The sequence below is a fragment of the Saccostrea cucullata genome, unplaced genomic scaffold, assembly GCF_032062105.1.
Source record: "Saccostrea cucullata isolate Sc308-1 unplaced genomic scaffold, CSIRO_AGI_Scuc_v1 ctg1, whole genome shotgun sequence".
Taxonomy (NCBI): Eukaryota; Metazoa; Mollusca; class Bivalvia; order Ostreida; family Ostreidae; genus Saccostrea; species Saccostrea cuccullata.
Window position 1 is genome coordinate 43,414 of NW_026920581.1, and position 27,443 is coordinate 70,856.

The window sequence follows — 27,443 nt, forward strand, 5'->3', positions numbered from 1 at the left end:
AAAATGAAACAATAAAAAGATTATGAATTCCACTGGTGAAAAATTGTTGCAAATAGATTATCAAACAAAATGTTTAATATAGAAATAGCCACAGCATTAAGTTAGCAGCATAAAATAAGTTGAAAATTGTTCCACAAAACTGGGTCAACAGGAAGCTGAGTGAATTTTGTATGAACACTAAGGCACCGGATGATTACTAGGCAATGTGATAGTCAATGACTGTGTGTTATTTGATCACGATAAAGTTCATTGGTTATAACTGGGGGACTACTGCTGTGGCAACCTCACAAACCAACTTTAAGGATCAAGAATTTAAGTTTTTTTTTGGAAGTAATGGCATATTATTATATATACTAGTACAGATTTGGCAAATGTTCAATTCACAGATAAGAATTAACAAGTGGTGCATTAGGCCATAAAAAATTAAATTCTTAGGCCCTCCCTCATCTCTTCCAAGGGTGCCTCATTGACCTTTTTTATTGCTAAATCAATAAAATAAAAACAACAAATCACCTCCCTAATCATTTTTTAAGGTTTTATACAATGTAAAAAGCTGCCTCATCATGTTTTGGGGGCAAAAAAAAAGTTTTAAAAAATGCCTCCCTCCCTCATCATATTTCTTGAAAAAAGGCCTGTGAACCAAGGAATTAACTTTGCATGGCCCTAGCAATTTTGTCTAGTGATTATACGAGGGTTGATCCAAAAGTTTGTGGAATTTCTTTCTAAAATTTTATTGCGATTTGATGAAAGCAAACAACATGCATATTTATAATATAGAGTCATAATGCAACAATATTGGAAAATTTCACCGCATTCCAATTACCAACTAGTGCTAATTGTAACGGGGACCGTTACGGATGTTCCCCAAACGCTCCCCAACTCCCTTTTGTTGTCATATTCCCTGTAAGCTTCATTAAATAGGACAAAATCTTTGCATTTGAGACTTTAACAACGCCAAGTTCATTCAAATTTTAGCATTGCATGCGTGGGCATGTGAATGCATGTGCGTAATGACCATATCATCTTGTCTACACAATCTATATATTTTTTATATACTAAATATTAAAGTATTTAATCCAAAAGTATTAAAAAATACGCTCATTCCAGTGTATTTTTGATTTTACTCATTTCACGTGCACGCACGTGCGTACATGAGCATGGTGATTACACCTTCTTATAGAAGTCCATTACATCTATCTATGTATTAAATCCCACCCCGTTTGATTGTGAACCAAGGGAATTATAGCTGTTTAAAGTTTCAGCCAATCAGATTACAGCGCATCTACACGAACGTGTATACATGTGCATAGTGACCATACCTTCTTTTAGAAATTCATTATATCTATCTATGTCTCAAATTCCATCCTGTTTGGTTGAAAACCAAGGGAGTTATAGCTATTTATAGTTTAAGCCAATCAGATTGCAGCACACGTGCATGCACGTGTTTTCATGATAATTGTTATATATCATGTTGTAGGATATCTTAATGCATGGCTATGTTCAAAATTTCATAGGATTTCGTCGAAAAACAAGAAAGATATAGAGACTTTAGTTTCAGCCAATCAGAGCGAAGCGCACGTGCATGCACGTGAGGTCTTGCTATTTTGACCATGTCATCTTGTCTACGCTACTAATATATCCTTACATTATAAATTTAAAAAGATTTATCAAAAAATAGAAAAGTTACGGCTATATCCAGTATATTGGTCATTTAGCGTGTTGCACGTGCGCGCTCTTGCAAGCACGTGCGCGCAAAATGGCATGTTGACAATGTCATCTTATCTACATTTATAATATGTCTATATATTTTAAATATCAAAGCATTACATCGAAAAATGTATAAGTTACGGGAATTTCAAGTATATTGGTCATTTCACGTGTTGCACGTGCGCGCTCTTGCAAGCACGTGCGCGCAAAATGACCTTCGTTCCGCAAATCTACATAACATGCCTACTTACCCTAAAAAGGTTTCCCCTTAATCGGATGTGTACTTTACAAGATCATTCGCGGACAAAATTTTCCCGAGAAGAAAAATAATAATAATAATAATAACTAGAAACGAAACTCGTTGCGAGCAACGAGAGGTCTTCCGTCCGATTCAGAAAAAAAACCGTAAAATCAAACTGAAAAAGTGATTTTAAAAATCGGACACACGGGGGACCGAACCCGGGTCGCCAACGTGAAAATCCATTGCGGTACCCATTACACCTTTGGGAACCCGCTTCAAATTTAACATTCGAATATCGCGAGATTGCTTATTTTGATTCCAACATACATAACATTTTTTTTTAAATTCAGTTTGGAATTGTAAAATGACAGCCAGCTTGCTAAACTTTGAAAAGATGATCACATCGGAATCTGGTACTTGAGTTTTAACAGTAACTTTTAGGTAGATAATCTATTAGTGATGAGCAGATGATACTGTTTTCTTTCCTTTTTTCGATATGTATTCAACTTTTTATTCCATGCAACTCCATAAACAGGCATGCCAATGTTATATATTTCTACACTCTTGTCACCATTTGTCTACTACTTAAGTCGGGTCACGATACATTATTTCATGCGAAACGTCACAAGTAGTTCTTAACGCTATTCCTTTGAAATATTTGATCTATTTGATGGATTTGATAGTTTCAATGAAAATTAGAAATGTATGTTCTTATAACCGGAATTTCGAGCGTTAGAAAGTATATTTTAATTATCACATTATACAAATATAATATCGTATACGGCCAAGTAACACTAAAGTGTTTTCCACGAATTTTGTATCCTGTTTTCCCCCAAAGTGGAGATGAGTTACACGTTCATGAAAAGACTGGAATGTTTCACTGAAAAAAAAAATCACTCGCCCTCCGACGGTCAAGAAATGTGATACTATTTATGTTCAATAACTTACATTTATTACAAGAATATTTGTACCCGGTATAACCTTTAATCAACAATCTTTTAAAAAAATGTTTTTCTTATTTTTGTGTTTTCTATGCATTTAATATGTCACAAGGAAAAATAAACAGAAGTCAAGTAATACTTCAGAAACATAGTGAATATTAAGTCAGGCAAGTTTCTTGAAAAGCTATTACTTATAACCATGGTTTAGGATAAGTTTTTCCCTGGTGCAAAACAAAAGATTGTTGTCATCGTATTTCCACTTGTAGTCATGTTGTATTCTACTTTGAGATGCAGACAAAAGCAATTTCAATAGACGTTTGAGGAAAACTCATATTAAAACAATACTCAATGCAACGTAACTGCGATGTAGCAATCTAAAGAATCGTTTACATTTCATAAATCTTTTTGGTAGAAGTTTCGTTCATCTAAACGCTCAGCTGACCTTCTAGAACCCGACTTGCTTAATGGCGGAGTTCACGGAGACGCCCCGCCATCTTGGACACGCTTCAGATTTTTAAATGCGAATATCTAGTGTGTGGATTGATCAATTCTAAAATAAATTATATATTAGGCCTTTCCAGTAGGGTCTCCATTAACATTAATTATATCAAAGAAAAATATTGAAAAACAAAAAAGTTGAAAAAGTGCACATTTTGAATTCACTTCCTGTAGCGACCGGAAGTACTGACGACGCAAACGAAGGCAAAATTGCACATCTATAAGTCATGGTCTATCATCTCTAATAAGTCTCCAGTTAATATCTTTAGCCATTTTCGAGAACACTCGAAGACAAAATTGCATTTTAAAATCAGGAAATTGCCCATAACTTGGCACTGGTACCGAATTTTCCAACAAACGGAATTTTATATAAAATTCATATAATGACCTATAATTCCTGAAATTTTCATTGAAATCCACCGAATAGTTTACGAGAAATCGCCTGCACAAAATTTTGTCTAAAAAAAAAGAATAATAATAATAATAATAAGAAACAATAGAATCACTATAAGGTCTTCCGTGAAGACGGAAGACCTTAATAAGAAACAGAGTAAAAACAATATGTTCCCCAACTTCGTTTGGGGAACATAATAAGGTCACATGAGCTTTCTGAAAATGGATAGTTGTGAAACCCGGGGGAGACTTCGACGTAACGTCAAGATAGATATGTCACGTCACATTATAAAAGCATCTCATCCTAATGTCTGATACGAATATGTAATTGCCCTCTTTACCATTTTTTTCTCAAGAAAAGCCTTGGTATCCTCTAGCATCAAGTTTTCTTCATTATTTTATTACCCATATTTCAAAATACTCCCCATCTTTCCATATGATGTTCCAAAATTTGTAGCAATGTCAAGAACAGTTCGTGAGCCGACAACCTCTATAAACGCTTTTCATTTGTCTAGGGAGATAACCACTTAAAACAGAGCTTCCAAAAGGCAGCCAGACCATTAATCAACGTCCATGAAAGTTCTATTTTTCTTAAATTTCTTATGCCACTGAAAAACCAGTAACTTAATGAATTTTTTTTCCAGCCAATGTCAATAATATACGCATTTAAGATAGAGTGATCCTGGGATTTTCACAAAACTTATGACTTGACGGAAATTTGACTTTGTCTAACAACTTAAAGATAAACAATAAATCATCAACTAATACACTAAATATCCAGTAAAATCAGTTCAACTCTCACACAAAGGTTTATAAAAGATCAAGCAATCGTAATAATGACATAATTTTCGTTTTATATACCACATAGGGCGGTTTTATTCTTATTTCACGTATTAAGAATTAAAATGATAATCAACGCGTTAATGTCTCCCCCGCATTTCCAAACAACCGTTTTGATGGCAACTGTCATATAGTTCCTATTATAAATATTTAAAACCTTATTTTATTTAAAATATTCAACAAGTGTCTATATTCTCATTTGTAATTTTCAACCAATTTCACTTATAAATAAATAAAATATGAAGAAATTCCACGAACTTTTGGATCAACCCTCGTATATAATTATTAGTAATTAAATAATTCTAATGTATAATATACAAGGGGCGTTCAATAAATAATGTCATTGGGGCTTGGAAAGAAACAAAAAATGCTTTTCTATTATTTAGTCTTAATGATTTAACTAAAATATTCTTTTTTTAATTAAAACACATGTCCGTAACAATTTTATTCAATTTCTAATTTTTTTAGAACACATTTTTAGCTCACCTGAGCCGAAGGCTCAAGTGAGCTTTTCTGATCACATTTTGTCCGTCGTCCGTCCGTCCGTCTGTCTGTCTAGCTGTCTGTCCGTCTGTCCGTCTGTAAACTTTTCACATTTTCGACTTCTTCTCAAGAACCACTTGGCCAATTTTGACCAAACTTGGTACAAAGCATCCTTGGGTGAAGGGGAATTTAAATTGTTAAAATAAAGGGCCAAGTCCCCTCACAAGGGGAGATAATCAAGAAAAGACAAAAATAGGGTGGGGTCATTAAAAAATCTTCTCAAGAACCACTAGGCCAGAAAAGCTGAAACTTATGTGGAAGCATCCTGGGGTAGTGTAGATTTTAAATTGTTCAAATCATGACCCCCGGGGAAGGGCGGGGTCACAATGGGGAATCAAAGTTTTACATAGAAATATATAGGAAAAATCTTTGAAAATCTTCTTCTCAAGAACTACTGGGCCAGAAAAGCTGAAACTTATATGGAAGCATTTTGGTATAGTGTGGATTCTAAATTGTTCAAATCATGACCCCCGGGGGAAGGGCGGGGCCACAATGGGGAATCAAAGTTTTACATAGGAATATATATAGGAAAAATCTTTGAAAATCTTCTTCTCAAGAACCACTGGGCCAGAAAAGTTGAAACTTATGTGGAAGCATCCTGGGTTAGTGTAGATTCTAAATTGTTCAAATCATGACCCCCAGGGGAAGGGCAGGGCCACAATGGGGAATCAAAGTTTTACATAGGAATATATAGGAAAAATCTTTGAAAATCTTCTTCTCAAGAACCACTGGGCCAGAAAAGCTGAAACTGATATGGAAGCATCCTAGCCTGGTATTGTGTGGATTCTAAATTGTTGAAATCATGACCCCCGGGTGAAGGGTGGGGCCACAATGGGGAATCAAAGTTTTACATAGGAATATATAGGAAAAATCTTTGAAAATCTTCTTCTCAAGAACCACTGGGCCAGAAAAGCTGAAACTTATATGGAAGCATCCTGGGGCAGTGTAGATTCTAAATTGTTCAAATCATGACCCCCGGGGGAAGGGCAGGGCCACAATGGGGAATCAAAGTTTTACATAGAAATATATAGGAAAAATCTTTGAAAATTTTCTTCTCAAGAACCACTGGGCCAGAAAAGCTAAAGCTTATGTGGAAGCACTCTGGGGTAGTGTAGATTCTAAATTATTCAAATCATGACCTCCGGGGGAAGGGAGGGGCCACAATGGGGAATCAAAGTTTTACATAGGAATATATAGGAAAAATCTTTGAAAATCTTCTTCTTAAGAACCACTGTGCCAGAAAAGTTGAAACTTATGTGCACATGGAAGGATCCTGGGGTAGTGTAGATTTCAAAATGTCTGAATTATGATCAGTGGGGTAGGGTGGGGATGCATTATGTATTACAAGGAGGAAATCTGGTAAAGAACAGAATGGTCAAAGCTTCTCAGGTGAGCGATGTAGCCCATGGGCCTCTTGCTGAATATGACGCTTCGTATACTGGAATATGGCAGATGCTATGATTTGTTGTACTTGTTTTTTATGTGCCTGGATCGATAGACCCAAGGTGTATATTGTTTTTGTCCTGTCTGTCTGTCTGTTTGTTTGTTTGTCTGCAAACTTTAACCTTTGCCATAACTTTTGAACAATGAAAGGTATAGACTTCATATTTTGTATGCATCACTAATAAGGTTCTTTCAAATGACACCAACGTCAATGACCTTGTGACCTTGACTGTGACCTATATGCTAAAAATAGCTTTTTCGAATTTTGTTGCCACCGGGCACATAGTGTTTGGGAAATGAAACAAGTCAACAGTTGTAAGATCTGGCAAATTTTGTTGGTGTAACATTAAAACATTAACTTTTTGTTTATCTCCAAAACTCCCTTACTCTTCATGGCCTGTGGGTTTGGACGCTGTCATGAAGAAATTTAAAGTAGTGAATTTCTCATTCTATTTCCTTCCTCTCATAAACCTTTCAATTTTTGGGGAAAAAATTTGTTTTCTTTTCCAATCTCTTCCAGAAATTGACCTTCCTCCCCTAATATGAATTTGAACAACAAGACTTCTAATATTTAAGAAAATAGCATATAAAACTTTTTTGTGCTCTTGCAATTCTTTGCTCTTCTTAGGCCTTTGCAGTTTTGTCAAGTACATCTAGATCTTGTTGTAAATTTGTTTTGAAGGTTTAAAGTAAATGGATTCAAGTTTCAGTATCTGTTTGAATTTCAAACAAATGTGGATTAGTACAATTTTTGATCTTTTAAAAATAATTGTTTAGATATTCTTACTTGCTTTTGTTTTCGAATTCACTCATTTTTCAAAATATAGGGTGACCTTTGCCAACTTTCCCGATTTAGGCGGGATTCTCCCGCTTTTACCCTTTCATCCCGCTCTCCCGATCGGGAGACAAAAAATGCCCCAATTTCCCGATTTGAAAAAAATCCGATTTTCAGTTTCCCTACCGCCGAATTTTTGTCAATCGGGATAAGAATATCAGACTTGTTTATTCAATGCACACAGAAAAGTCCCATTGTTTATTTAGTGTCAAGATTTGTTTTAAAATTAGCCACAGGAAATCACTTCTCGCTGGAACGCACACACTGCTGTCCAGGCACAGGTAGCTTATAGCCTGGGGCAGTTAGGGGATTAATCTCTTCAGTTTTAAGGGGTTTGCAAAGTAAAAACATAGATTAAGGGCTTAATTATTAGTCATTTCATTTAAAACAAAAATTTAAGACAATAAAATGATAATCAAACAATAAAATAAGAATCCAAAAAGATCGTTTTTGAAAACGAAAGTAGAAAACTTCAAAGCATAGCTGCTGATTTATCTGCTATAATAATAATAATAATAAAAATACTAGAGCAAAGCTCGTTGCAAAGCAACGAGTAGGTCTTCCGTCCGGTTTTGACCGGAAGTGACATCAACACAAGAAAGCAATGAGCTAAGTTGTCTCCAGTGATTTTATAATTTCAATTTTGCATCAAAACCTTCAAAATAAGCTATTTTTGGCTACTTCCGGTTTGACCGGAAGTTACGACGACGGACGGAAAAATTAATTTTTATGCTACCAGAGACATATGTTGTCCAAAAACTTGTCTAGAACGGCAAAAATACTTGTTTTCCGACTACTTCCGGTTTGGCCGGAAGTGACGACGCCGGACGTATTTTGACGACCCCAATAGATAAAGCTTGACATTTTGAACAACTTTGCTTCTTTGATGTATTACAAATTCTCAATACTTTTTGAGATATAAAGAAAAAACTTTCGGCCCCTCTAATCCCTTAATTTTAGGGGCCAGCCCTTTTTTCGAGATATCATTTGAAAGATCTTGAAATTCTACACTTCTTTTGTTCTATATGTTTAATCAAATTATTTTTAGGTAAAAAGATATCGTAGAAAAGGTGTTAAAATAATGAAATTCGCAATATGTCATTTTTCGGGTCATAGCGAGCGCCGACGTGCGGCACTTCCGATAAAAATGAAATACCTTATGCATATCTACAGACCTAGGACTATCATGCCTGAAAGTTTCATGATTCTATCTAGAACCATTTCTTAGAAAGTCTGCGGACAACCTGACCCTTCAAAAATCATAAAATCGGCAATATCTCCGAACCGGAAGTGACGTCATCAAATCAAAAAAATATCTATCAGGTTCAAGTAATGTTACATAAGTCCTGAAAGTTTCATTAAAATCCATCGAGCCGTTTTCGAGAAATCGCGTGCACAAAATCGGTAAGAAAAAAAAGAATAATAATATAGAAGAAAAAAAGTGAAAAAGAAACCGAAGAATAACAAGAAGGTCTTCCGCTGAAGACGGAAGACCTTAATTATATAGTTTGCCAGTCAAAAAAAAAAAAATTTGAAAATATCTCCCTCCCACCTAGATCATGCTCATATTGTACATTGTATTTTATTTCTTTGCTACTGGTACATGTAAATACCAACATGGCACTGTTCATGATGTAGTCTTTTACTATTTTAATTTTTCTGGGATAGTAGGGGATGTTTCTTGTTTTAAAAAAAATTGTTGATTTAATAATTTCCCAAATTGTTTTGAGTGTGAGATAAAATTATAATCATGCATATTGTCTGTATAAATGTACTTACTTAGAGGGAATAAAGTGACACTTAATCATTTAAAGGGTGCATAACAGAAAGAAATGTAAATTAATAGATGAGAGTGACAATTATTAAACAAAGATATTTAAATTTGGAAAAATAAAACTTTAATTTGTATGACTTAGTGTTATTTGTGATGTATTAATGAGTGATATCAATGTTTTAAATTTTAAACAAAGTATTTCATAATCATCTATTTTCACGATAAAATGGAATTTAAAGCTTTGAAAATTGTCACGCGCAAAATCCCCCATGGGAATTTTCAAAAGTTGGCATGTATGCCTTTGAGTATTAAGAGGCAGTCCACCGTAAATCCAGGCAGTATTGTATTAATAGGCGGCACATCGAATGTGAGGAATATTTGGTAATTTATTAAAAACAATATCAATGTAGTCCAAAAGGAATAATGTAACTGAAGATTTGTTTGAAAATTGCTTATTTAGTAAAATATCCTTGTGTTTTGTGTTTTTGAATTCCCCTATATAAACCATTGAAAGTAGGTAAGAAACAAAGAGCTGTAATTTCCAATACAATTTTAACAGGACTATAATTCACACTTAAATAAACCTAGAAATATTTCATCTTTTTGTTAAAAAAATAAAATCATTGGGAAAAACACTTTTAATAGAAGTATTCTGGCAAAATATATAGACGTTTCCATGAAAAATTACGATGCAAGAGTTATCTCCCGTGGCATCGGTAAATCTGCCAAACACATTTTCATCGGAATCCTAGTGAAATATTTAGAATCAATACACTAAAGAAAATTATTAAACAAAAAATAAATAATTTATTTTCAAAATATAATTCATTTTCGCCTCCAAACATAATATTTAGATTAAATTGGCTATAATATTCAGGTAAAATAACGTTTCCATTGATGTACTTGTATCAGTGACGTCAATATATTGCGTCACAATGAAATAGTTACAAGTTTTTCAGAGAAGCTCGTAAATTCTTTCCGTAAAGTGTAAAAATATATTTTTAAAAAAATGATTTTTCTTTTTCTGATCAATTACTCTTCAGAGTGCATTATACTAAATGTTAAATATTTTAATATCAAAATGTATTTTACACAGTACCCGGGCAGCGTCTCAGCAAGATGACGTTTTGATAAGTAATTTCATACATGTCCGAGAACTAATTTTTTAAAATTGATTTACCAGGATATGCGTTAAAATAACTAATGAAGTGTTTATAATGAACATTTCTTATAAAATTGGGAATCAATGATGAATGTTTTAGATTTACGCAACATTTAATTCAACGAAGTTGATAGATCTGAAAACTAAAACTGAAATACATTTATCTATGCAATCAAATCAAAATAAACGATCTACAGTACGATTAAAAATGAATAAAGTGCCACGCCACAGCATGATACGCCCGTCAAAAAATTACAAATATAATGTATCTTAAACAGTTAAAAGTGCAGGAAAATCATGTCAACCTTGATTTTAAGATTTCAATGATTTTTACACACCTTAAAAAATTTGTTTATCCATCTCATGTGGTGTAGGCATTAATTATAACAAATATTGCATCATTCATAGATTTCTATACCTTGCCAAATGCCTATCATGTTAAACAATATCAAATTAATCTTCACAACTTAATCTATACCTAATTAATTTTGGAAATAAAAGGCTGGCCATCAAATATAAACTGACCAACAGTTCTTCTGTTTAATTCCCCAAGGAGACAATTAAGAGCATGCTCTGGAGTAATGAAAGAGACATGCAGCTAGCCTTCCTACATTGAACACATTAATTAATCTTTAACTGGATGCTTGTCTACTCATTACTCCCAAAAGATTATTGGATCTGCACTATCTACCATAAAACATTTTTAAAACGTATAAAACATCAATGATTTTTTTTTTTAGATTTAATGTCAGACAGTTAATTGTTAATATGCAATTCACATGGACATGCAGATTCAACCCCTACCCCCATAAAATTAATTTTTAAGTTCACAATATTATGTAATAGTTTAATATGCAATATCAAATTAGTTTTAATTACTTCTCATCAAATTCATTTTAAAACTTTGGCTATCCAAGAAGAGCTATTTTTAATCCAAAAGGCTTACCCATTTGGCCCAATACTCAAGGGATATAGATAGCACTGATGCTCTTACAGCTACTCCTCACACTAAACTAATTAATTTCTCTCTCTAATTTGACATGCAATTTTCTGTTATCAAAATTCTTCTTGACCAGTGCTTGATAATTAGACTCATGGGAGTGGTGGAATTTCTCTAACATACATTACATTTGTTATAGATTGCTGTCAAGTATATATGCTAAAAAAATAAGTATTTTCTTAATTTAACATTTTTCTAATAAGGTTAGTGCAATAGTTTTACATTTTTTTGAATGTGTAAATGAATAGAAAAAAAGACATTTTTTTAAAAAAAATTCCACTTAAATTAAAGGTCACAGTGATCTTGAAATAGGTTGCGACACACCTTCTACCTAAGATGCATAAACTGGCCAAGTTTGATGATTCTAAGTCTAATAGTTTTCTAGTTCTGAACCGGACAGGATTTTTCCATATTTGGCTATAACTTTTTAATTATAGGTCAGAGCTACCTACTTTTTGTGCGCGACACACCTTCTACCCAAGATGTATCAGCTGACAAAGTTTGATAACTCTAGGCCTTATAGTATTAAAGTTATGAGCTGGACACGAGAAAAGCTAACAGACGGACAGACAGACAGACAGACAGACGGACGGACACGAAGCCTATAACATAATACGTCCCGTCTTAAGACGGGCGTATAAAAAAAGAACTGAAAAATAAGTTATAGAAATATATTTATTGAGTTAAATTTACTGCCAAACTCCCGACTATAATTTGGCACTATAACGGAAGGTGGTTTAGTTAGACATTTGTGTGTGTGTGTGTGTGTGTGTGTGTGTGTGTGTGTGTGTGTGTGTGTTTTAATTTTATTTATTAAGTTTTATTCGGCGATTGAAACAATCACACACTCACATTTAATATGGAGTATAAACCTTTGAGTATGTTGACCAATATTAAAATGTTTTCACGTTCATGAAATCAATTTTTAAAAATAATGATGCCATTAACCCGCACCCCCCTTCCGCGCTTCTTGCTTGCGATTTATCGGCTCTTGAAAAATTATACTGTACATGAAAGAACTTATTTTCTTATTTATATAAAATCAAATTTTGTAAAAGAGGAAAAGGCTTTACAGATGACAGGTAAGAAAAAACTTGGATAAAGTCGAGACTGTACACATAAAAATATTTCTTGCATTTCGGCAATTTTAATTTCGCTACTGATAGAATTTACTCTTTAATTCCTGAGGCAATTAAAAAAGAAATTTTACTTGAAAATGAGATGAATAATGAAGCTAGAAAGTTGTCGGCTTTGTTTGTTGCATAATGCATGCACAAATACTTTTTTTTTTAAATACCTAGTATCTATTAAGAAATCAATCGGATTAGCAGATGTTTTACATGTAATCTTCATGTAAGTAAAAGACATTGGTAATTTAAATAATACATACATTTGAATCTATGGTTACACTCATTTAAAAACAGTAAACTGACTGAATGGTAATTTAAATAATACATACATTTGAATCTATGGTTACACTCATTTAAAAACAGTAAACTGACTCAAAAGAAATAACAGGCAAGCATTTTTTCTGATAAATTAACATGAAGAGCCAAATTTAGGAAATTTTTCTAAATTTACAGTAAAAACCGATCCCGATTGAAATAAAACCGATCCCGATCGAAAATAATGCAAAATTAATAAATTTATCAAACGAAAGGCAACTGCAACCTATATTATATATTTAAAAAATAAATCAAGTAATTTCTTAATCATATTACAACAAAAGAGCCAAATTTGACATTACTATTTTAGTATTTTCTTCTTTATACAATTCCGGTCGGGATCGGTTTCATTTGTGAAAACTATAAAAAATAAGTAAATATTTGACTCCTTTTATTTCTTTCAAAATACCTTTTCCCAATGATCTTATTGAATGAACCAAAAGTTTGTACTTTGTATTCATAAAAACATAAGTAAACAAATATGTCCTTGTATTGTATTGGGTTTTATTACATAATTAAAATTGGATACTGAATTTAAACATTTACCTGCTAAACTCAAATTTGGACCAGATAATTTTTTCTAAAGAAGTATAAATTGGAGTCTTATTCATTCATAAAATAAAAGATAAAAGTCTATTCTATAAATAATATTCATCGGCACATCCACCTCTGGAGTATCTGTTACATATAAAACAAAATTAAAACGTAGTATTTTTTTTACCCTCATGTTGACCTTTTTGCACTTAAAATTAAGCATTTACCAAAACTAGGACTAGAGAAGCACTATAAATTTTTTTGATGTTGTCATGTGTAAACACTTGCTTTAATAAGTCTACATGCAAAAAATAATTAAAATCCATGACATGCGATGTGCCACCCATTGCCTGGTTTTTCGGTGGACAGCCTCTTAAACATTTTTACTACCAAATGTTTTTTTAAAACAGTGTGAACTACCCCCAAAATGATTTCTATCAGTTTTGCTATGTCTTTCAGTCAATAAAACATAATCAGTGATAGTTTGTTGAATTTTCGCAAATATATATTGGTTGTTGTAAGTCCTCGTTGCCAAGGACAGTACCCATTTTTGATGCCCATTATATATATTTTTTGTTTGTCTATAAAACAGACATTGGTTACTGTAAATTTCACATATTTCAGTTAATATATTTTTGGGATGTTGACAATTTTTATTAATTCTTGACCATTCATTTTTAATGCAGTGTCTCGAATAGCCCTTGTTTTCCAGCTTTCCACAATGAAATACAGTCAATTCTCAAATTATCGCCATTCGATTCATCACCATTTTCGCAATACCGCCATGATTTCCAAGAACGGTTCTCCTGCTATATAAAATCCTCTTTATAACGCCAAATTCACATACCGCCATCCGCCACCCTGTTTTCACAACAAACGTCTATTTTTAAGTGTCAGTTATCTCGATATACCGCCACAGGTGCATGCGGTCAGTGAAGCGCGGCTAATTGGTTGACGCTATCCCTGTTGTAAAGCATGCAAAGTCAGACAAGGTACATGCAATTAAATAATTAAATAAGAGTTAAATAAACAAGAATTTTAATATGAACTGTTATAAAGATTTTGTTTTCTGTTTAATAAAAATCATTTAGTCACGGCTTTGCCACGAAAGTGGTCGTTGTTAAAGTACGCCGAATACGATGTTATTTTGATGATCTCTGCTATAAACAATGCAAAGTTTGCTTGACAAATAATTATACGGTATAAATTGTGAACGTTTCATTAACACTGAATTTATTCAAGAAATAATTTTACGTACTGTCAGCAATATATCATGACGATCGACCCAGCATGTTTATTTTTCAATATCAGACGTACAGATTTATATGCATACACATGTACTTGTAATTATTTTATTTCTGCACATTTTGTTTTAACGAAATTGTACATAAAAAATTACTTGAAGAATTTTCAAATTTAGAAATATGTTTCATATATATACGTGTACATGTAATTATAAGAATAGAAATGCTAAATGGTATTTCTAAGGACGGTAACTCTTCTTCTTGTTTCCTAAAAGATTGGAAATTCAATTCATCGCCAAATTCATTATACCGCCATGATTTCTAAATTACAAAAGGTGGTGGTTTATCGAGAATTAACTATAATGCAATGAAAAGTGGTCACATAAACTGTTATCAATTCATTAAATGATGAGAGAAAGTCAAGCTTAATGTCATATGATTTCTGTTTTGTATGTCATCGAGCTAATGACATTATTTATTGAACATCCCTCGTAGGTGAAAAAAGTGTTCAAGATGCTGCTCATTGACAACAAGAAGAACCTGATGTCAGGAATAGCTTCACTTGATCCTTTTCCAGACAGGGAAGAATTCTATCCATTCACTGCTGTGAAAAATGATGTCAAACTTCTTAAGGGACCTACAACTTTAAGACAGGTATTATCTATGTAGAGCAGAGACAAAGTTTTCAAAGAAATAGTTTAATGAATTTTCACTATCTATAATCAGTTAGGGATGTCAAAATATATATTTTCCATAGTTGTATATTGGATTGCATTACTTATGGACTTACTAAGTCCTCTTCGTGCGTTGAGCACATAAGGCCTGTGACGAGGACCTTACCATGCCCCAAGTCCATCCATGATCTTTCATTTCTTTTTCTACTGATCATTGCCATGTCTCCTTTGGTCGCCCTTAATGTTTCGGATTCCTAATGGAGTCCATCTTAAGGCTACCCTTGGTATATCTGATGATTTCATTCTCATGACATAGATTCCATTAAAATAAACAAATTCACTATTGAACACTTCAATATCCAAAGAATCCTTAAGGGGGAGGAAATAAGCACCTCCTTTTTACCTGGTCTTATAACCCCTGTTAATCATCTGAAATTAAGTTTGGGATGGGATATTTTGATTTGATTGACAATTAGTTTTCTGCCTTTGTGTTTATCTTGTGTACCTTGTCTTGAGATTGTACCATCCATTGAATTTACATTCAGGCTTATGATTCTTACCCCATATTCCAATGTGAAGCAATCAAAGCCTTTTTAGCTCACCTGAGCCAAAGGCTCAAGTGAGCTTTTCTGATCACATTTTGTCCGGCGTCCATGTTAACCTACTGTGATGAAAAATAGGGAGATTCAGACCTCGAAAGGGGTAGCATTGCGCACATTGTTTTACGCGTGGATTTACGAAGATGTATATTATGTAAATATGGCCTAAAATGACCACAGCACTGCAATAATCTCAAATATCAACTGCAATGAAGTAGATAGAATACTTTAAGTTTGCCATAAATTATGAAATATAAATATTTTTCATGCTCATCATTTGGCTTTGATTAACTGCTTAACATCCATTTATTAGAAGCATCATCTTTGTTGATATAGTCTGGAAGCAATAATTCTGAATGTTCATTCAGCTGTCAGAAACAGCAGATGATGACATTGTTTAATCCAGATCAGTAGTTCCTATCTTTCATTAATTAAACTGGATTTCCCGCGATTATTGAAAACGAAAGTAGAGATGTAATATACTAGCTGCTCATGCCTCATGGCTTTGTCAACTGAGTGATTAATTTCTAATGACTTTATTGATAAATTTGCGAGCACCTGTGCTTTTGTAGCCAATGTCAAACGTTTTCATTCAATTCTTAAATGCTATATCCCCTTTTTATTGGCAGTGATGTGGACGAAATTTATCATAACCAATGTAATCACTGAGTTTTGCGGTGTTGTCTTTGTCAAATATGTGCTTGAAATCTATGTACACGTCTGTAAAGAAAAAACGTTTGTATGCTTCCGGGTCAAATCACGCGATATCTAACGAGATTTTAAAACGAGTGGCTTCAAAATGGATACCCAAGTGAACCAAAAATACTTTTGACAAAACTTTTGTAGAAAAGCGGTAGATTTACGAATAAAATCGGTAGGCAGGAGATGGAGTGAAAAAGCGGTAGACTCCCGCCTAAATCGGTAGAGTTAACATGTATGCTGTCTGTCTATCTGTAAACTTTTCACATTTTCGACTTCTTCTCAAGAACCGCTGGGCCAATTTCAACCAAACTTGCCACAAAGCATCCTTGGGTGAAGGGAATTCAAGTTTGTTCAAATGAAGGGCCACGCCCTCATTCAAGGGGAGATAATTGGGAATTAATGAAAATTTGATGGTATGTTTTAAAAATCTTCTTCTCAAGAACCACTGTGCCAGGAAAGATGAAACTTATGGGGAAACATTTTCAAGTAGTGTAGATTCAAGTTTGTTCAAATCATGACCCCAGGGGGTAGGGCGGGGCCACAGTGGCCAACCAAAGTTTTACATAGAAATATACTGTAAACGTATTACATTTAGCGGTGTATTCTTTTTAGCGATTTTGGCGGAAAGCAGAGTCCGCTAATTCAAGTACATCACTAAATGTCTTGTATAACTTTTATAACTAGCAAATTCAGACAGCGCTAAATCAAATCTACGCTAACTTGTTGAAAATTGAATTTCCACCAAAGATCGTACATACCAAATATAATACATTTACAGTATAGGAAAATTCTTTAAAAATCTTCTTCTCAAGAATAGCAAAGCCATAATTGATCATATTTATATGGAAGCATCCTCAGGTAGTGTAGATTCAAGTTTGTTCAAACATGACCCCCGGGGGTAGGGTGGGGCCAAAATGGCCAAGCAAAGTTTTACATAGAAATATATAGGAAAATTCTTTAAAACGCTTCTTCTCAAGAATAACAAAGCCATAATTGATCATATTTATGTGGAAGCATCCTCAGGTAGTGTAGATTCAAGTTTGTTCAAATCATGACCCCCAGGGATAGGGTGGGGCCACAATGGCCGACCAAATTTTTATATAGAAATATATAGGCAAATTCTTTAAAAATCACCTTCTCAAGAAAAGCAAAGCCATGATTGGTCATGGGACTACTTTTTGATTTAAACTTTTCAATAATAAACCAATTTTTACTTTTTCCTAGCCACGGTGCTCAGGTGAGCAATGTGGCCCATGGGCCTCTTGTTAGCTCTTCTGAGCCAAAGGCTCAAAGAGCTAATGCTATGGCCATTTTTGCGGTGTGCGGTGTGCTTAACTTTTTAGAATATGGGCCATAACTCAAGAACCCCTTGGCCAATCAGTACCAAATTTGTCACAGGGTATCCTTGGCCCAAGGGCTACCACTTATACTTAGATATGGGTTGGGACCCTTAAACAAGGGGAGATAATCAGGAAAACAAAACCAAAAGTACTGGTTGCTAAAAAATCTTCTCCATAACCACCAGGCAGATTTTCACCAAACTTACATACAAGGATCAGGATATGTCGAAGATTAAAATTTGCACAGGGAATTACCCTGGGGTAAAGGGCGTGGTCTCAAGGTCACTTCAAAGTTGACCTAAATTTACAATTAATAAAAACGTGTATATTTTGCTTACTATAAGGACTAGGATCATCAAATCTTGTAAGTTGATGCATCTTATGACTTCACATCATGTTAACTTAAAAGTAGGTCACGGCAACCTACTTTTTAAATTTTGCGGGGATTTGTTTTCAAATTGATTTGAAGGCATGTTTTGGACACTTTAAGGCCTATGATTATCAAACTTTGTCAGTTGATGCATCTTGGGTCCTCGAACAATGTCAACTTAAAAATAGGTCACCGTGACCTACTTTTTGAACATTAATACTTATCCTTTTAAAAACATTAAATCCCATTATTTCAGACACTGGGAGGTTAAGAATCATCAAATCTTGTACTTTGATGTATCTTGCAACCTTAAAACATATTTATGAAAAAGTAGGTCACTGTGACCTACTTTTTGAATTTTGTTGACATTTGTTTTCAAATTGTTTAAAATGCATATTTTGATTACCTTCAGACCCACGATCATCAAACTTGGTCAGTAGATGCATCTTGGGTCTTTGAAAAATGTTGACCTAAAAGTAGGTCATGATGACCTACTTTCGATATTTTATGGCTATATTTGAGTATCTTAGGTATTTATTGGCTTAGAATCATCAAACTTTGTGAGTCGATGCATATTTAGATATAAATATATAAATATATATAATATATATATATATAATAGAGTCACTGTGACCTACTTTTGACATTTTATGGCTTTATTTAAGTATCTCAGGTACTTATAGGCTTAGAATCATCAAACTTTGTGAGTTGATGCATCTTGGGTTTTCGAAGAGTGACGACCAAAATGTAGGTCACCGTGACCTACTTTTGATATTTTGTGGCTATAATTAAGTATGTCTGGTACTTATTGACCTAAAATCATCAAACTTTGTCAGTTTAGGCATCTTGGGTTTTCGGAGATTGTCGACCAAAAAGTAGGCCACAGTGACCTACTTTTGACATTTTATTGCTATATTTAAGTATCTCAGGTACGTATTAGCTTAGAATCATCAAACTTTGTCAGTTTAGGCACCTTGGGTTTGCGGAGAACGTCAACCAAAAAGTAGGTCACTGTGACCTATTTTTGACATTTTATGGCTTTATTTAATTATATCTGGTACTTATTGGCTTGGAATCATCAAACTTTGTCAGCTGAGGCATCTTAGGGTCTCATTGAATGACCAACAAGAAGTAGGTCACAGTGACCTACTTTTGAATATCTCAGGTACTTATTGGCTTAGAATCATCAAATTTTGTCAGTTTAGGCATCTTGGGTTTTTGGATAACGTCAACCAAAAAGTAGGTCACCGTGACCTACTTTTGACATTTGATGGCTATATTTAATTATCTCTGGTACTAATTGACTTAGAATCGTCAAACTTTGTCAGATTATGCATCTTGGGTTTTCAGAGAATGTTGACCAAAAAGTAGGTCATGGTGACCTACTTTTGAATATCTCAGGTATTTCTTTAATTAGAATCATCAGTCTTTGTCAATTACTGTACCTTGAGTTCTCAGAAAATTTCAATCAAAAGGTAGGTCACTGTGACCTACTTATGGTATTTTATAATTATATTATTACATCTTCAGTCTTAACTGGCTAAATATTATCAAACTTTGTAAGTTAATGCATTTTGGGTCTTATGATACTAATAGAGTTGGAGGCTTCTAATAGAAGTGATAGATTGTACAATTTATCAGAAGAGCGATTCAAGGCCCGTGGACCTCTTGTTTTAGTTCACCTCAATGAAGTTGGGGGAGCTTATGTGATACCTTCGGCGTCCCAGGTTAAGTTTTTTGGAGCAGTTTTCTTTTTAACCCTCTGGCTGCGGGAAGGACATATATGTCCTTTTACCGTTCGCTGCGGGAGGGACATATATGTCCCTGGCGACGTCATGAATAAGTAATTTATAATATATACTTTATTCAGTAAAATAATTATATTAATTATATTTTTGATATTATAAGTGAAAGGTTTTTGAAGTATTAGCTTTATATTAACTGAAAATAAAATATGTAATTATATTTTTACATAAAATCATATATATTAACATTTATTTATGCATGATTTTTTTTCTAACAATTTAATTCAACCCATATCCGAAAAAGGCGCGCTGAATATAATAATAATAAAAAAAATTATAATTATTCTATTTGCAAGTTTTAAATCTTTAATTTGCAAAAACATGTAGATTATTAGATGGAAAATTTTATCCTCTCCCCCTTTGAATAAATCAAAAAAGAAAATAACCTTACAGTACAGTAACACAGTTTCCCGTAAATTTTGCAAAAATTACGTCATTGTTTAATTGTTACGTAATTTTTCCAACATTGGAAAAATGGATTCTGCTTCCGAAAATGACTCTGATTTTGAGTTTGAGTCCGAATCTGACAGTGAAGATGATGTTCCTCAGCCTTCGAACAGAATATGGACAAATGTAGGGTATGTGAATGATTTTGAATATCCTCATGCTATCAGGCCGTTTTCAAGACATATGGGCCCTGTTAATCCACCTGACGTTGAAGCTCCACCTGTTGAATATTTCAACAAACTTTGTGTACCTGATGATGGAAGAAGTCTTATAGACATTCTGGTTGAGGAAATAAATCGCTATGCAGGACAGGTTATTTCTTCGCAGCGTGATCCCAAACCCTATTCAAGGAACCATAAATGGTCAGATACTAATAATAGTGAAATGGCAGCTTATTTGGGGTTGTACTTGTCGATGGGGATACTTAAAAAACCCAGCATTGAGTCTTACTGGCAGGAATCGCCCTGGCTTTTTAGGTCACCATCGTATCCAGAGGTTATGACCAGAGACAGGTTTCAAATTATTTCCAAATTTCTCCATTGCAATGATAATGCAACATATGTTCCTCGCGGGACCCCTGGGTATGACCCAGCGCCAAGTTTCGACCAGTACTGGACCTTATCAATAGTACATTTCCAAAGGCATATGACTTGGCAAGAGATCTGACTATAGATGAAAGCATGGTCGGATTTAAGGTACCTAAGTATTCGTTTTGCATGTAAACACTCTTATTACCTGAATATACTATAAATATCCGTCTGATCTGAAGAATAAAATATGAATATATGGAATATATATATATTTTTTTTTTAAAAATCTATATCAAACAGAAAGTAAAGATGCTTTTATTTATTAACTTTATTTAGGAAATAATTGATTCGAATTCTCTAGCATGTACCGGTACGTTAAAATACATGTACTCTGATATCAAATTAAAGCTAAGACTGGTATTTTTCTTTTAAGTACTTTTTAAAATAAATTTTCTTTCGAATTTTAAGAGATAAACATTTCAATTGAATACGAAAAATATAAACGAGGTCTACATAAATTTTCCCAGTCATAAAATAATGCTCATATCTTTACAGCACTATATACATGTACTCCTGCAATAAATAGTTTATAAAAAAAAGTGTAGGGTAAATTCTCGTTTTATATTCTATATTACATGCATAAGTCTTATTTTTTGTGTAAACCATATTTTAATTCCTTAAAGGGTCACAATGACATAGTGCAGTATGTGCCTGCAAAAAAGTCACACCAGTGGTGAGCGAAACTGTTTGTATTAGCGGAGTCGGACACCGGATACAACGCGGCTGTTCAATTATATGCAGGTCCTTATCTGTCTTATCAATTAAAATTAAGAACATTATAATTAATATGTATGAGGTACAAATATTATATATTTTCAAAAATTGAAGATATCTTAATTATCAATTATCTACTGTTATCTAAAAAAAAAATAACTTTATATAGATACCAATTCAATTAGATTATACTCGCCAAATAACATGAAATTATATCTTCCGAATTATGACACGAGTTAATTCAATTGATGCCTTTATTTATTACTCAATTGAGTTGATGCATAGAGAAGTTGAATTAAATTTGATCTTTTCCAAAGATCATTTCCTTTTTTATTTCAAAAATTTAATTGATGAACTTCAATTAAAAAAATACCATCCGGAAATATTGGTTTCCGCAATTACTCCTTTTTATACAATTCGTTATCATATGAATAAATATTTTAATTTTTACTAGTTTACTTTTAAATTGGCCATTCATAGATCAAGACTTAAAAATACATATTTTTGGTCAATTTGATACACAGGTAGACAACAGGATAACCCCCGCAGTGTTCATGGTGTAGGGTATGATGTCGTCATGCAATTAATTCAACCGTATTTGTACCGACATCATCATGTTGTGTGCGACAACTATTTTTCAAGCCCGGCCCTTTGTGATGCACTCTTTGCATCCGATACCTACATGACTGGCACTGTTAGAGTATGCAGAAAGGGGATGCCACGTACACTGCGTGGACTAAAATTACAAAGAGGGGAGTCGGTAGTTAAACAGAGTGGCCCCATAATGACACTCTGTTATGGAGATCGGAAAACAGTGACATTTATGTCTACGCTTGCAAACCCTAAGTAATACATTTTCCTGGAATCCAAAATAAGAATTATATATATTATTTGACTTTAAATTCAATGTCATAATGGAATGAAAAAAGTCTAGTTAATCAAAATATCATAATTTAAAACTAGGCCTTTATAATGTTTTCTGTTCTATATTCTTTTTCTCAATACAATTGTGCTCTCATATAATGATATATTGTTCGTACATATACTTGAACTTCACAGCATTATTTCCACACAAAATGCGAGGGGGGTAGAAGTTGATGTTCCTGAGGTCAATCTTGTTTACAACAAGAAGATGGGCGGTGTCGACTTGTCGGACAAAGCACTTGAATTATACGACCCTGACGTCAGATCCAACAAAATGTGGAAGAAAATCCTTATTAATTTTCTCCTGAGAATTTTATGTATGTCAATAATTGACTCCATTGAATAATATAAAATTTATACAATTTTGCATCTGAAAGAAATGAAAACATATTTCTACCGGACTTGCACATCGGTCTTGAACCTTCACTGTATATAAATATTGGTTTTTGACACACTTTCCACTCAGTAAAAAAGTTTTTCAATTCTCTCCAAAATACAATGAAAAGTTCAGCCAATAATCACGAAGCTAAGATATTGTCATTAACTTCAATAATAAAATCATCTATTTTTTACTTTACTGCGGTAATTGTTTTTACAGACATATTTTTTTAATATTAAATAAATTAAATAAGGTTTAAATGACACTGTATATAAATATTGGTTTTTCCCAGTAAAAAAGAAATAATTTGATGAAAAATATCCAGAAATAATTTTGAAAAAGTGTTCATAGTTTTAAAATGACTGGATGAACCTTATATTGAATTACAGAAATAATTTGATGAAAAATATCCAAATGAATGTTCCGAAACTAAGAATTAAATTTAATTAAACATCTTTTTAGCCAATGCCTATATCATTTATCGGCAAAACAGGGGATTGTGCACCAAAATGAGCCGGATAGATTTTTACATGTTGGTATGCATGGGCCTGATAGGGGATTTCCGCCAAGAAAAACGCCAGGCCGGATGGTCAAGTCTCTGCCCTTTGGCCAGATTGAGAGAAAGACATTTTATTGAACAAATGGATGGTAGATTTCTTCGTTATTTTTGGTTTATCATAATCAGACATTAAAAGCCACGATCAATTGACATGCATAGAAAGTAAATATAACTTCAAAATTGGCTGACTATTTATACACCTGCTACAATAAATGAGTTTCAAAAAAAAAATACAGATTTATAAAAATATTGTCCTATTATACTTTCTGGGGGGGGGGGGTTTCTTAAAAAAATTAACTTTTTACTTTTTTTTTCAATTTAGGAATGAAGAGAAAAATTTGCGTGGGGTGCAAAAGTAAAGTTCGAACGTGGTGGGCTCCATGTAAAGTTGGACTTTGTGTAAAATGTTTCAAGAGACACCACACCGTGAGGAACTTAAATGGAGACGAAGAATAAAATGAGAAATAAATTCTGTAGAGCCAAACAATGTTTCTTTTTTATATTCAACAAGTGCTCAACAAATTTTCAATACTAGTAAAAATAAATAAGTCGATTTGAATTCCTTTTGGATATCGATAAGAATTTTTTCTTAATCAAAATTATATGTATTTATCGCATATAAAAGAATTATGCATATAAATTCATTTAATAGAGGGAGAGAGAGAGAGAGAGAGAGAATAAACCTTGAAATAATTTTGTTGACCTGAAAAATGAATTAATTTCAATGTATGCTTTCCTGTATATGACACGCACTTAGCGTAAACATGAAAAAATGAAAATCGCGCAAAATAATATCAAAGAAATTGTGACGTCGTTTTAATCTCGCAGTGACGTTATAATTTCTGTACACTGACGTCGCAGCCAGAGGGTTAAAGTACTTCTATGCCCTATATTGATAAGACATGCATGGAAGAATATGCTTCTACTGTGTTTCATTGTACCAGTCAAAGTTTCAGATGCTGCAATTTCAGCAAAGGAATGAACAGGTTAATGTTTTGGGAGCAGGTAAACATTTTTGGTGTAGGCCTCACTTCCAAGTAACTAGATTATGCATTGCACCAAGGTGTTTCTTTTCACATTACATGAGAATGTGAACTCTTCTTTGCTCTACTCTTAAAGATTTATTCATTGGCTCTCTTCCTGAGTGCTGATTAGTTAAAAAAAAAACAAATAACATATATACATAACAACTGGTTACTTTGTATTAAGCAAAGGAATAAACAATCGTCCAATTAAATTGTAACAGGCAGAGCCAATAAGATATTTTTTTGTGTTTCTTTGTGTCTTTGACTCCACTCCAGCCAATCAGCTTTAAAAAAAATCAGCCAATAAAACAAGGTGTTGTTTTTCACCGATTGCAATGTTTGATTCAAATAAAGAGTGAAAAGAAACACCTTGGTGCAATGCATCCTAAGCCCTATGTTGACCAAACAAGCATGGATGATACATCTAAGGATGCACACTATCATGCTTGCTTTGGATGCTGAATCTGACCTACATTTTCTGGATGAGTGAACAGGTTAATATTTTTGGTGCAGGTGTCATTTCCAAGTAACTGAGAGCCCTATAATGACCAAACTTGCATGGATGATACATCTAAGGATGCTTACAACCAGGTTTGCTGCAGATGCTGAATCTGATCTACATTCTCCGGATGAGTGAACAGATTAAAGTTTTTGGTGCAGGTTTCATTTCCAAGTATCTATGAGCCCTTAATGACCAAACTTGCATTGGTGATACATTTAAGGATGCACACTAATAGACTTGCTTCGGATGCTGAATTTGACATACATTTTCCAGATAATGGACCAGGTAAAAGTTTGGGTGCAGATCTATCACTAAGAAACTAAAAGGCCTGTATTAACCAAACTTGCATAAATGATGCACCGAGGGATGAAAACTCTGAAACTTGCTTCAGGTGCTGGATTTGAATTACATTTTCTTGAACAGGTCGGGATCACTACCTTATATGGAAGGCAATTTTCAACAAGTGACGATGTCTTCATCACACCCATTCTCCAATCAAGTGAATGAGTCCCAAAGCATGACATTCTACTTCGTGTTTAGGATTCAATGGCGACACGTGGTTTTCGTCGGTTTACAGCACATTATTTAACTTGTCACTGGAAAAAATGTAGAGCTTCTTTATCACTTTATAAGACCGAAATTGAAAGATTATATTCTAAAGACCCGCTTCATTATTCTTTACAGGATACACGCACGACACGATAGGATACACGCACGATACGATAGGATACACGCAAGTTAGGACAGGATACAGGCATGATAGGATAAGCGCAAAACATGATAAACGCAAAACACGATACACGAAAAACACGATAAACGCAAAACATGATAGTTCTGATAAACGATCTTCACGATAGGATAAATGCAAAACCTGATAAGATTGTTTCAAAATGCGAAACGTTTTCTGACAAGACGAAAAGATTACTTTGTGTAGTTACTGCAATATTTTAATTTTAATACTTGCAAAGCTTCAAATCTAAATTATAATGTACATTTAATAATTATAATTTAAAAATACTTGAGATCACTGTGTTAATTTTACAAAAGTTGTTAATTTATATTTTTAAAAAAATTGACAATGCTTAAATGGATTATTATGAAATGGAGACTGTGATTTTTTTAAATTTCTACTCAAGGTTGTGAATTTACGATTATTTGTGGAAATGTCAAAATTCTCATCTTAAGGTTGAACTATGAATCGTTTAATTATGGATATTTTAATATACTTGTAATTGTTGCACAAAAATCCCTTACATAATTATGTGCCGTTTTTCACGGGTATTATTATAAATTTATGAAATTCTATAAATAGATTTATAATTTATGAAAAAATATACATTTGTACCTAATAAATTTATCTACAAGTTATTTCATGGAAGAAATTTACGCAATAAATTAAATATTTGTATTTAATGTCTAAAGCTTACAATCTGCAGTGTATCCCAAAATCGCAATTAAATATTAAAATCTTTAAAAATTACATGTAGAGGACTGGCCGAAAGAAAGGTTCAAAGAAATCAGCTTTAGCAAAATTAATAAATTTAACATGATAGGTCTATCAAGAAATCTAAATAATTGTTAATATGATGGCGCTCTGCATAAATACATGGAAAGTTTTATATAATATATGTGTCAAGAAACAGAATATGAAGCATCCTGGTATAATGTAGATTCTACAATGGGGAATCAAAGTTTTATATAGAAATATATAGGAAAAATCTTCTTCTCAGGAACCACTGGGCCAAAAAAGAATGCATATGTACGTTTGGGCCTCTTGTTCATGGGTATTATTATAAATTTATGAAATTCTATAAATAGATTAATAATTTATGAAAAAATATACATTTGTACCTAATAAATTTATCTACAAGTTATTTCATGGAAGAAATTTACGCAATAAATTAAATATTTGTATTTAATGTCTAAAGCTTACAATCTGCAGTGTTAATATGATGGCGCTCTGCATAAATACATGTAAAATGTTATGTACATGTAAACATTTATATATCAGATTCTTAAAACCTCGTATTAATTAATGAACATTGAATGATTAATTTTTTTTTCTTTACAATACAAAACAAAAAAAAAATAACAAATATTAAAAAAGTGAAATGCGACTTTTCCGACTAAATAATTATAAATCATTGCTAATAATCTCTGTGTGTACTGTTTCTAATAATAAAAAAATAGGTTTAAGTCGGCAAATGAATTAT

At 33.2% G+C, this 27,443-nt stretch overlaps 1 protein-coding gene and 1 pseudogene across 2 annotated transcripts in view; both read left to right on the top strand.

Moving 5' to 3' along the window:
* LOC134252051 (serine-protein kinase ATM-like) overlaps positions 1–27,443 on the top strand; it is a 294,279-nt gene that overhangs the window by 35,690 nt on the left and 231,146 nt on the right. For both annotated transcript variants that reach the window (XM_062734480.1, XM_062734485.1), the window contains exon 4: positions 15,096–15,254. In XM_062734480.1, coding sequence (XP_062590464.1) covers positions 15,096–15,254 — 159 coding nt within the window. The remainder of the gene's footprint in view (positions 1–15,095; positions 15,255–27,443) is intronic.
* Positions 20,565–23,111, top strand: LOC134252604 (piggyBac transposable element-derived protein 4-like; annotated as a pseudogene).